At 39.0% G+C, this 12,788-nt stretch overlaps 1 protein-coding gene across 6 annotated transcripts in view; it reads right to left on the bottom strand.

Annotated features, from left to right (window-relative positions):
* Nucleotides 1-12,788, bottom strand: part of TLN2 (talin 2) — a 223,329-nt gene that overhangs the window by 118,738 nt on the left and 91,803 nt on the right. For all 6 annotated transcript variants that reach the window (XM_038184743.2, XM_038184744.2, XM_027466633.3 and 3 more), the window contains 9 exons: nt 10,953-11,133; nt 9,065-9,178; nt 8,262-8,370; nt 7,380-7,588; nt 6,775-6,873; nt 5,842-6,009; nt 4,096-4,390; nt 2,629-2,795; nt 789-917 (listed from right to left, as the gene is read on the bottom strand). In XM_038184743.2, the coding sequence (XP_038040671.1) occupies nt 789-917; nt 2,629-2,795; nt 4,096-4,390; nt 5,842-6,009; nt 6,775-6,873; nt 7,380-7,588; nt 8,262-8,370; nt 9,065-9,178; nt 10,953-11,133 (1,471 nt within the window). The remainder of the gene's footprint in view (nt 1-788; nt 918-2,628; nt 2,796-4,095; nt 4,391-5,841; nt 6,010-6,774; nt 6,874-7,379; nt 7,589-8,261; nt 8,371-9,064; nt 9,179-10,952; nt 11,134-12,788) is intronic.

Raw genomic sequence — 12,788 nt, 5'->3', positions numbered from 1 at the left:
TTTAGGACTTCCATTATTTATTCTATTATTCTCCCTCTCGCAAAATTAAAAATTCAACAATTTATCCAAGACATTCTGAAATGTTGTGCAATGCTCTTCGTTAACCGGCCCACTAAACACAACCAAGCATAAAGTTCATCCTCATCATTACACACTTCATCCCTTTAAGGCATTATGCATTATCAGAGCAGCATAAAATAAACATTTTTTCTATAAAGTTTTCCTGCATTCTGTTAGAAAACTGAGACATGATTAATTTCCTAAAATACGCCTAATTTTTGTTCTATGCAGACAGAGGAGCTTAAATGAACTTCTGGAATATGGTTATTGACTAAGGTCTTCCTGTTTGTCTAATCTAATTGTACCTGAAACATTTTCAGATGACCAAAAATAATATTTGGAAACCTGAGATTAGTGAGATTAGGGGTTTTTTTGTTTGTTTTGTTTTTTAATGTTTCTACATTCTAGCTGAAAACAGGAAGATTGAACCCTGCCTGCACAACAAACTTCAGATAAATTTCACCTTCAGTGCACAGTGAACTTGTAGTTCAATGTGTTCTGAATCAAATGCTTACACCAGTTGACTACATTAGTGATAGAAGTTACTCAAATTTCCTGTAGCTGACAACTATGGTATCCTATGCTACCATTGTGAATTTCAAGCCCTGTACTCTGGAACTGATCTTACAGCACTTAGAACTCCTCCTGAAGTATGCATTTCTAATTGTTTCAGCTAGAGATTTATCAAAATATAGTGAACTGAAAATTAAACAGTATCTGGTTCCAACCTCTAATCTGTTGACGATTTTCTTCTTGATGGCATTCTGTGCAGCAGCATTTGTAGCAACACGCAATCCCTCTGCTGCTTCTCGCAGACGCTGTTGTTGATCCTCATTTTCAGGATTGGCTGCAGCTCCCTGCACAAAATTTCAGAGCAAAAACCATCAGCCTCAGAAGCTGTTCCTGGAGAGAATGTAGATGAATATCAAACCTTTAGTTACAGACAGTCTGCTACATCAGCCTTTATTTTCTACATATTACCTTAGCCAAAGTTAGAAGAACATTTGACTGCTAGAAGAATATTAAACCATTAAAAGCATATGCAGAAAACTTAATGCTAGTGCAAGATTGTTTCTGTTCTTGCTGATTGTAAGATTGTTTCTGTTCTTACTGATTGTAAAGTTCTTTCAGGAAAGATTTCATTTATTTGTATACAATTTTTTGCTTTACATACTAGTTTAGCTGTTTGGAGAGTAAATTGTTTTGTTAAATGTTTCTGTTGTGATCTGTGGAAATATATTTTGATTATATGGATACTGATTTTGGAAAAAAAACACATTTCAAAATTCCTAATTCAGTATGCATTTCAGTAACTGTAGTCCAAACACTCAGATTTCACAGAATCACAGAATTTCTAGGTTGGAAGAGACCTCAAGATCATCGAGTCCAACCTCTCACCTAACACTAACAGTCCCCACTAAACCATATCCCTAAGCTCTACATCTAAACGTCTTTTGAAGACTTCCAGGGATGGTGACTCCACCACCTCCCTGGGCAGCCCGTTCCAGTGCCTAACAACCCTTTCAGTAAAGAAATTCTTCCTAACATCTAACCTAAAACTCCCCTGGCGTAACTTTAGCCCATTCCCCCTCGTCCTGTCACCAGGCACATGGGAGAACAGGCCAACCCCCACCTCGCTACAGCCTCCTTTAATGTACTTATACAGAGCAATAAGGTCGCCCCTGAGCCTCCTCTTCTCTAGGCTGAACAAGCCCAGCTCCTTCAGCCGCTCCTCATAGGACTTGCTCTCCAGGCCTCTCACCAGCTTCGTCGCCCTTCTCTGGACCCGCTCAAGCACCTCGATGTCCTTCTTGTAGCGAGAGGCCCAAAACTGAACACAGTACTCGAGGTGCGGCCTCACCAGAGCCGAGTACAGGGGGACGATCACCTCCCTAGCCCTGCTGGTCACAGTGTTTCTGATACAAGCCAGGATGCCGTTGGCCTTCTTGGCCACCTGAGCACACTGCTGGCTCATATTCAGCCGACTGTCCACCATCACTCCCAGGTCCTTCTCTGCCTGGCAGCTCTCCAACCATTCCTCTCCCAGCCTGTATTTAATGTATTTAATACAGTTTTTTCCATTTGAAGTCTCAGAAAGCTGAGAAAGCACTGGAAAGTCAAGAATATGCTTGTAGCCAGGGACATGGGTCTTTTAGAGGCCTAGGACAACTGCTGGCCGTGATCTATAAAAGTATTTTTGAATACAAGATCTGTGACTCAACTCAAAGAATCTAGGCCTAACTTAGTGGATTTAAATACTTTTCCAGCACAGAAAGGAAAGAGAAGTTCGGATATTTGCCTGTTGCGAGAACAAACATGAAGCAGAAAGGTGGGGAGGTGTACATGGTATACAACACACCAAACATTCCTCAACTCTAGGAAACTGTCCCCAAAAGAAACAGAGGCAGAGCAGATTAAGTCATTACAGTCAAAACACTTAGGGGACAAGAAAAACGGTCTACTGTCAGCCGAATCTAATCTATAATATACCACATATTATCTATATTATCTCTACTTTATGTGCAACTACACAATTTTAAGTGGACAGTTACTTCAATTACCCAGTACCTTTGCAGCTTCAACCATGCGGGCTGTAGAATCTGCTAGAAGCTTTGCAGCAGCTAGGAGCTTCTTTGAGTTGTCCATATCAATTTCTGCTTCAGCATCCGACCTCATAGCATTGACAAGATCTGAGGTAGCTTGAGCCAGTACCCTGGCCTGCCGTACCATTTCACCTATGATATACAATTATGTTTTTACTGTCCCCATCTTTACATTTCAGCTTTGATTTAAAAAGTCAACAAGATAAAAATAAAGTCATGTTTGCTGTAGTACTCATTTTATTTGACAAGGATATATAAGTAGTTCATAGCACAGTAGCTTCACAAAGTCTCGGATGACAATAATAAATGGAAAATAAATGTCATCCAAGATTATCTTTTACTAAATCCTTCTGTACAGAAGCCAAATGATTTATAATTGACAGTCGAACACAGGACTTAATAGACTTAATATACACATACACACTAATTAAACCGCTTTGAGTAGCAAAGTATTAGCTTTTTTTTTTTTTTTTGGCAGCTTTCATCTGGAAAATTTAGAAGGGTTTAGCAAACAATGTCCCTGTATGTCTTTTAAATATCTTGATCTTTCATTTCTCAGAGCAGCTGCTTTTAGGGCCAAAATACCCCAAGAATTCATATTACTTCCCCACACAAGTTCCTCTAGAAGAGCACTGCACAGCTGAAATGACAGTTCCTTGAAAAAAAAAAATCTGAAAGAATCTGAATCTACAAGAAAAGATTACTTGGTTTATATTGGCTGTACTGTGAATAAAACTGTGACAGTGATATATTTAATTTCCTGTTCTTGTGTTCAAATAACACAAAAGAGAGAGGAGATGAAAACCATATAATCCCCAAGAGGTACCATAACCACTTTTTTAAAGTTGTGTTATTTTAAAACTTTATATGAATTATCTTGTTATCAAATAGACACTGCCTCTTTATGCGGTTGATAATTCATCCCATTTTTAACCATTGAAATATCACTGCTCTATTTAATTTCCTGTGGGGTTTTGGTTTATTTTGTTTCTGAAAGTTCATATTGGGTCATTTCACAATATTAAGTATCTCAAGTCTGCATGGTTCTAGAATTTGCACATTTTAGAAACATCACAAGCAGCAACATAATTTTTAAAACCTACAACCAAATCTAAGCACAAAGACATCCATCACTGGCAAGTGTTCACTTAGGTACGTGTCCTCCTATTCAGAGATGAGGGCTTACTGCCCAGTTTTGTGAAGTGAAGCAGTAGAAGAAGAAAGACAGAATACTACAGTGATCCTTTAGCATGGTATTCATTGTTTTCATACAATATTCATTCTATCTAGCACGCAGCTATGTACATTTCACTGATTTAACATTATGGGTTGAATGACCCATTAGAGTGCTAGCAGAGCTTTTAAACTTTATTTATTTGAAATGTACAAATCTCCAAATCAGGAAAAGCTATTATCCATTAGAGAGACTTACCAGCATCCCCCATTGAACTGAAAATACTCTCTGTGACACACATGATGGTATCTGTGGCCTGATCATAGCGACCAATAGGTTCTCCCCTGCTTGCAAACTGGCGGACATGCTGCAAGAGGTCATTCAGGGCTTGGCTGACAATGCTGGCAGCTGCACCAACCTGCTTCAGTAACTCAGTATCATCTGTGGCAGCCTGGCAGGCCCTCACGCAGTTCTCCACTGAACGGTCCACCAGTTTCCCTGCCTCAATCAGCTGTTCCTGGCACACCGGGGAGCTGATGGTGGGACTCACAACCTGCATGGGGAACACAGACAAAACATTCAGAAAATGGCTTATTTGCAAATTTTCCAATTACTAGTAATCAACACATCTGCTGTATTAGAGTTTTTAATCCTTAACATATCTGTTTTCCCTAGACAGAAAGCCCTGTAGTAAGTATTTAGATACGTAGCTTCACAGATTTAATTTAGGAATCTGGGCTGTGGATGTCATTAATCTTCACTTAGATACAAGAACACAAGCCACCACCTTCATGCTTGTTTCATGCTTCTTCTGCAGCTGCTGACCTGAGCAATCACTTAACAGTGGTTCTGGAAGACAGGCATTCACCAAACTCCTCAACAAAAAACCCACTAAGTACACTTAACACACTTGAGTACTCTAGAGTTCCAAGTAAAATTAAATCTTAATTGGAATTGGTATTTTGTATAGCCTTCTCATACCAGCCTTCTGTTTGTTTGTTTAAATAAATTACTTTTCAAAAGCCATACAACACTATTTCTGAAGCTACAAGTAATAAACTCAGTAATTAGAAACAACCCTTCCCCATTTTGCTCAGGCCTATCCAGACAGTTTTTAGCAATGGGAAAACTGTGCATATCTTAAAAGGAAAAAAAGGATGCCACTGGTCATCTAATTCCGTACTGAAGAAAGTCACAGGCAGTAAGAACATCAAGATAATGAAAATTCATACATATTCATTACAAAAAGCCCTTACAGCCAAAGATATAAGGTGAAAATACTCAAAATGTAATAGCTAAAATTGGCTATTAGTTTTATTCTAAGCCTCCTGGATGTTTCTGAATAGTTGAATACACATTTTCCAATCACAAGTAACCTTATGAAAACTGAATCTGCAGACTTTGAAAGCAGTTTCCGAAGTCAGTAGTGTGAATTGCTTTCATTAAAAATCAAAAAAAGGCTACAGACAATGCAATGTTGCAAGTGTAGACTTGAGAACTTGGGATCTGATCGACTCTTTTGTATTTATACTGAGAAACAATACTTGGCCAAAAGCAATGGACTCTATTAAAACAATTGGGCTACTGTGAAACAAAGCAAATATATTTATTATCAATGATAACTAACTTAATATTCATGCTAAAGTTAAAATCAACTTAATTATTTGAATTTTAGATTAGGTGAATTCAGTGTCATTCTAGTCTTCATCAGAAAACTTGCACAGTTCCCCAGACATGCTGTATTTCTAGGGCTTTTTTTTTCTTAAAGTTACTATTTTGATTATTATCATCAGATGATCTATATTTTCTACGGAATCTCCCATGGGGATTACAGCAGTACCTCACATCCTCTGGGCCGATATTCGATTGCCACTCTTATGGGTGACAATTTATTAGTCATCAAGTTTGATATTGCACAAGCCTCCAACTATGATATTATGACAGTATATTGCCTGAGCTACTGGAAACATACAGAAGCAATCTCATGAACACTGCTAGTCTCACCTTGGCACAAGCCACGAGCTGGGAAGTAGAGAGTGCACATTGTGTAGCAGCAGCAATGACCCTGTTCTGCAGGACTGTATCCTCAGCGACCTGTGCTACGTTCTTGGCCTTCAGCACTAACATGGCAGCAGCATTTGCAACAGCTTTGGCCAGACTCATTAGAACATCCTGATAAAATAAAAAAAAAATAAATAAGTATTATAAGCAAATAGTATATACTTTGTTTATACAAGATCAAGTCTTCTCAAGGTAATTATATATAGGCTCTGAGTGAAAAAGATGCATTTATAACAGAGCATTTAAGGACAACAGTTTTAAACTGCTAATAGGTTATTAGATGATTAAGCCAAACAGGCGTTATCCTTTCGCATCTGGTAATACTTATCACCTAATCACCAAGAAGTTAGATTTGTAATATAAAAATTTTCTCCTCATCAGTTTGCCATAAAGTTTTTTACACATGCATACATATACACACAGTAAACACATACATTTAATGAAAAGAAATACTCATTGTTTATTCATCTTCATAAATACATAAATTCAATAGATTTAATAGTTTGGAAAAAACAGGGAAACACGAGGAAGGGCAAGAACTGAAGTTGCCTGCATGCAAGTGCAAATTTTAATCCCATAAAATCCCTGTGTTTTACAGAGCAAGCAAGGATCTGATTAGTATGTATATACTACGAGCCATGCATTCTCAACACAGGGGAGTATAGCACTAACAGCTTTCCAAGGAGCAAGAAACCATCTGTATAACAAAATCAGCATTCTATGATCATATAATTAAAATAATTTCACAATGGATTAACCTCAATTACCATTGAGCAAACATTTCCAAATTGCACTTGGCAAAGCCTGGTTTGATGCAATGGCCTCCTCATTATTAAGCTACACAGCTCTGGCAAAGACAAGCAACCCCCTTATTACCTGGAATCTTTCATCTGTTTCATTCTCGCCAATCTGTCTCAGTAGCTCCCCGCTTGCTTGCCCAATGCTTCCAGCTGCAGTCAAAACTGTCTGTCGAGGCTGGAAAAATAATTGTGGAAAATAAACTCAAAGACAACACACTTTATTTAAACATCGGATTTCTTCAAGGAGCCTCTACATTAGCATGCAGTCAATACGAACAAAAACTTAAACCAAAATGACTTCAGAAAAATCTTTTCTATATACACAGCTGGATTATTTTGCAAGTTTCATCTGCAGTGCTCCCTGAGAATGTGTGAAGAACTTTAAAGAATTTGAATAGACGTTATTGCAATAACTCCAAGGAAAATTAATGATGGACAGCCAATACGCCAACTTATCTGGAACAGCAGCAGATTTCAGTCGTCTTCAAAAGAAGTATCTCTTTTATGCTGAGACTTTTTTGCCTGTGGCAGTGATTTGTGAGTGAACTTCCTTGTCCTTCTCTCAACCCATGAACTTTTTTCCTTCATCATATTTTCTCAAAATGTCCTTTTGAGAAGAGGGAGTTAGACAGCAGCATGGTGGTGCTTAGCTGCCCATCACTGTTAAATCACCACACTCACCTCCCCTGAAGTAGGTTGCACAGCCTTCAGCAAGTCTGAGACAGCACTGGCTAATGTTCGAGCAGCTTTCAGGAGGTCCTCTCCACTTCCGACTTCATCATCCATGAGAGCAGCAAGCAGTTTTACACCTTTAGACATCTCAGTGAGGTTGGAGGAGATGGTTGTAATTGCACATCCTACAGCAGTGTAGTCCGTGTCAACTGGGTCACCTGCAGAATAAATGGTTTTTCATGAGCAGAATGCTTCAGTGGTTAAAAGGGAAAATGAGGCAGCCACCACAGACTACACTCTGGTGAGAGATAACAGATACATCTAAGGATGGCCAAGAAATGTCTACTAAGTAATTTCAGTGTCATTTAAAAATTAAGGTCAGCTATCACTTTTCCAGTCTCTACATTTCTCTTCTAATATAAATTTCTCTTCATCCAATGCAATTTGCTGACAAGTCCACAGTTTGAGCTATTTTCCCAGTTTCATCCTTGAAAGAACCCAAGCTCACACACTATTAACCCCTTTAGGTCACTCACAGCTCCTTCAACTTGTAATTTGCCAAAGCAAAACCACTGTCAATAAACATCTATAACCTCTAACAACTGTCTAACAATTAATGCTTTTCATAGTAACCTTGCAGAGACTGCTTAGTTCAATAAGCAAGCTATACTTTTCATCAACAGGAGTAACTTCAATGTTAGAGACGATAAATTGAATATAAGAAAATTGTGTTGAGAGGGACATAAAGCTTGTTTTGCATGTCAATGCACTTAACTATTGGACTATTTTGAAGAAAATTTCTCCCCAGCCCCCTCTTAGTCTGTCCCTATGATACTTGAATTAGACTGATAATTAGAAGACTGCAAGCGAGTCCTTCCTTTTGAAATTTACCTGCCGTAAGGTTAACAACAGATGCAGTTCCTGCAGTGATAGCATCAACCTGAGAGTGTATTTCATGTTTTGATTCATCAACCTTGTTCTGAACCCATACTCTTGATGCCTAAAGAGCAACAACAAAAACAAGAATGAAGGACTGCAGCAAAGTTCTGTAAGACGAAATCCTGTATTAATCTCTCATTCCTTCATCAATCTTTTAAAATGAAACAGAGGACAACTACTAAGCCTTTAGAGAGAAAAAAAAAATGAATCAAACATTCTCTTTTGCTGAATCTCTCGCTACAGAATAGCTGTTAGTCCAACAGCTGCCCTTTTAAGGTGAATACCATAACCAGTGCATCATCAAGGATGATGATTCTTGACTGGTAGTCCCACATGAACAGTAGTGTATTGATCTGTCCTCCTACTTCAGTCTGGATCAGATGTGACAGAATCATGTTTTGTTCTTTATTCATTTGTTCATATTTTTCAGGTGTCTGGGAGACAGTCACTCTCATCACAAATATTGCTTATAGTTTGTTTTTGCTTTTACATACGCACATGAAACAAATAGAATTATGGACAGTTATGCAAGGAAGTTTGCTATAACTAATCTCAGAAGATTGATGAAAGTGAGATGGAGCAGTGTACATGAATTCCTTATAGCAAGCACAAATGTTTTGTTTTGTTTTGTTTTTTTTAAATCTAATTTAGGAAGCTTTACAGATACCACTTCACCTCCACGGACAATAATTAAACTGATCTGCAAACACCCCAAAATATTAAGATTCATTTCTACGGGGACAAGAAAAACTCACCATGTCCTGCCCTAGAGGTGGAAGGTTATCAACTTCACTGAGGTCGGCTTGCGCTTGTTGAACAGCATGCATGCTTGTGTTAATAGTTCCCATCAAGGCCTGCTGAGCTGAGGTCTGAAAGTCAGAACAAGGAAATGGCTGTGTGTTGTGTTCCAGATGGCAACTCAAGCAGGTGTTGTTACTTAGGCATTAAAAGATTTTGAGTGACAACAATTACACCAGGCCATTTCAGACAAATAGCACTTCCCTCACGCAGTCAGGAAAGCAGCTTAAGCTCACTGGAACTCCTCTCTCATAGTCTCGATTCTGCCCATGCCACTTTACACTCCTCTATACTTGCACACATGCGTAAGATGCTGAACATTCACAGATCAAACAATGCCCAACAGACACTTACAAATCACTGAGCTGTCTTACTGACTTGCATGCTGCATACTGAACTGTACAGGACTGACTTCCTGGAACAGCCTACAGACGTTACAAAGAACAACTCTAAAACTAAATTACCATCAATATGCATAAGCTAATGAAAAATTGAAGAGTTTTAAATGAGACAGGATAGCCATCTCTATAGAGTGTCCATGGCAAGGTATTGGCAGGGAAGGCTGCAGGGGTGGTCTCTGAGTTCAAGGCCAGGGGCTGCCCTGTGCTGGGTGCAGCTGGTTCCAGCTGACTCCACAATGGACCTACCACAGGACACAGCTGAGCCCAGCAAACAAGCGAGAGGTGCCTCTGGGAATGCACCGTGCAAAAAGGGCACATGGACTCCTCACCACATGGCAGTGAAGACTGGGAGGGAAAGGTGCAACAACCCTGCAAACACCGGTGCCAGAAGAAGGATGGGAAGGTGCTGGAGCAGAGGTTCCTCTGCAGCCTGCGGGAGAGACCGTGCCAGAGCAGATATCCGACACTGCAGCAAGTGGACATTCCTGGAAGGAAACTACAGCCTGTGGAGAGCCCACAGTGGAGCAGGGTCTCCTGCCAGGAACTGCAGGGCGGTAGAAGTCCCATGATGGAGCACCTAGCTTTAGCTGGTGCCACCTTTAGCTGCAGCTAAAGGACTGTAGCCCATGACGGAAAACCCATGCTGTATCAGGTGGAAGATGTGAGAAAGAAGCAGCAGCAGAGAGGAATTGCTATCGAATGACCACTTGCGGGTGAGAGGAGGAGGTAGAGTAGTCAGGAATGAAGAAATAAAGTTGAGTTTGTGAGGAAAAAAAGGAGGTATCAGTGTGGTGAAGATGTTTTAGTTTTTGGTCTTCGTTTCTTAACATCCAACTCTATTTTAACCAGTAGTAAATTACTTTTCACCAAGTCAAGTCCATTTGCCCATGATAGTAAATTGTGATCTCTATGCTTTTATCTCAACCCATGTTGAAATAAAAAGCTTTTTCTTATTTTCTCCTCCTGTCTGGTTGAGGAGGGGTAATCAAAGAATCTGGCAGCCACTAAAGTCAACCCACTAGAAATACCACGCTTCTAATGATATTTCATGAGCTTAAGCACTGAGTACACTCTCTATAGCTCATTTAGGCCTTTTGGTAGTGTTAAATTTAAATGAGAAAACCATCTAGAAACATCTAAATTGTAGACTAGTGACAAGCTCAAGATGAGTTTTTCCCTAAAATTGCTTACTTTGCCAATCTTCAACGTGCTTTTTTCCTAACCCTTGAATACTGGTTTAGCTACTTAAAAGCAAAGTTGTTGTTAGGACAAATGAGCAAGTCATTGAAAATGTGGTAACTTAAGTATTTCAGGTCAAAACGTGTTCAGTAAGACAACCAGGACACCACACTCTACACTTAGCAACATGGAAAACATCCTGTTTCTGACAACTTGCAGCACCAACAAGTTTCAAATGCTACTACAAAACAAGGAGGTTCCTCACAAGCGGGGGCATATGTCCTCTGTGCATCTGACCAATGGTGACCTGTTGCTGGGGAGAAGGCATGATGCCGATGTTGAAAGTCTCTGGGCCACTGGACCCTGACCGCATAACAGCTGGTAGTGCCACAGAGCCATGCTCTACCTTCCCTGTTCGGTTGAACTGCTGCTGCAAGATGGTGGACCTAAAAAAAAAATATATATTTTTTATGTATATATAATTAAAATAGAAAACTGCAATACAAAATTAGTTATCTCCTGCAAGTCCTGTCAGATGTTCTTCCTTTAGGATTTTAAACTGCATTTCATAATATTTGGAGAAGATAGAGAAGTTTTAACAGTCTTTTCTACCAAGCATTTTCTGACATTTTAGAGAAAACATACGTGCCGCTTTTGACAGATCAAATATTAATAGCACTAATAGGCAGGCAGCAAGGAAAGAAAATACAGTTTTGGTATATGTGGTACAATAAATTTACCCCTCTAACATGCCTTACAGACAGAACAGGGTTTATGGCATAACAGACTGCTCTGTTTCAACTGTGATATAGGCTGATGAATAGAAAATAGAAGCACCAACCCTCTGAAGACATTTTTTGCAAGCAAGCCCAATGTTTGGGATAAAAACTAACATTTTTTCCCTCCTCTTTATATGCATATACACGCAAAATGCTTGCTAATAATCTGGAAGCCTGTAATATTATAGACTAGGAGGTAGGATGCTTTCAAGAATAATGAAGTTACTGTCATCCATGGTCACAATCCCCTTTGCCAGGTGTAACACTCATATTTAAACAGGATTCCAGCTTTAACAGCTAGAGGTATTGACAGGACTTTTAGCTTTAGCAGCAGCAATCTGCTGGAGGAAAAAAGTAGTTTTAATTATGGAAAATCTTGTAATCATTTATTAAAATCTTCGGGCTTTGCTGTACAGCACTTAACTAAGAGTATATTCTGGAAGTAACTTGGAAAGGGTGATGTTGAAAGCAAACATCTGAACATGTGTGTTTCATCAACAGTTGAAATTACACATAAGGCCAATGAAATATCTCACCAGTTGATATCCACTGAACCACATGTTGAACAATAAATCAGACTTTTACGTATATAATGCAGATGCTGTCATCCTTAAAGTACAAACACGAGACTTGAGGGGCTCATTACAGCTTAAAATGTCAAACCTGCTTCTATTTCTTCACAGCAAGGAAACACTGAATATTTGTTTCCAAGAGTATATCCATCTCTGCAGTTGTACTTTTTGCTATACTTAGTTACTTTCCCATCAGAACCATTGCCTGACCTACTAGAGCCAAAACCTTACCTTGAACCACACCACACATCTGACTGGTTTGGCTAAAGTGATTTGGTGTAATAAGCCAGCTCTGTTAATGACACAGTGTACAATTAAACTGCCAGGAGTCAAATTCTGCAGGAAACCATGGACCTAGAAAGACAAGTAACTAAGATCTTGCAAATCCTAGCTGTTTGTATGAAGATCAAAAAATTAATATGATATTTTCAGCTTTTTTTTTTTTTTTTTCAATCTTATTGACTTACAGCCTGAACTCCATTCTTAACGAGTCAAGTTACTACAAATTGCTACTACTGCTGGTTGCCCTTACCAGCGTTCTTAAGACAGAAAAGCCTGCTCTGCAATCCTAGGATGAAGCTGGAAGTCCACAGAATTGTCTCTTGAGATAGTGCTTCCTTCTGTTAAACTACCCTGTAGAAAATCATTTTTAAAAAGTAATAACTATACTTTTTATAATTATTACTATATATACAATAATAACTATACTACGAGGGATGAAAAAACTACCATAGCTAGAAGATTACTGTT

Source organism: Anas platyrhynchos, chromosome 11, assembly GCF_047663525.1.
Source record: "Anas platyrhynchos isolate ZD024472 breed Pekin duck chromosome 11, IASCAAS_PekinDuck_T2T, whole genome shotgun sequence".
Lineage (NCBI taxonomy): Eukaryota > Metazoa > Chordata > Aves > Anseriformes > Anatidae > Anas > Anas platyrhynchos.
The sequence above is the reverse complement of the archived record's forward strand: the minus strand, read 5'-3'. Positions and strand labels throughout refer to the sequence as shown.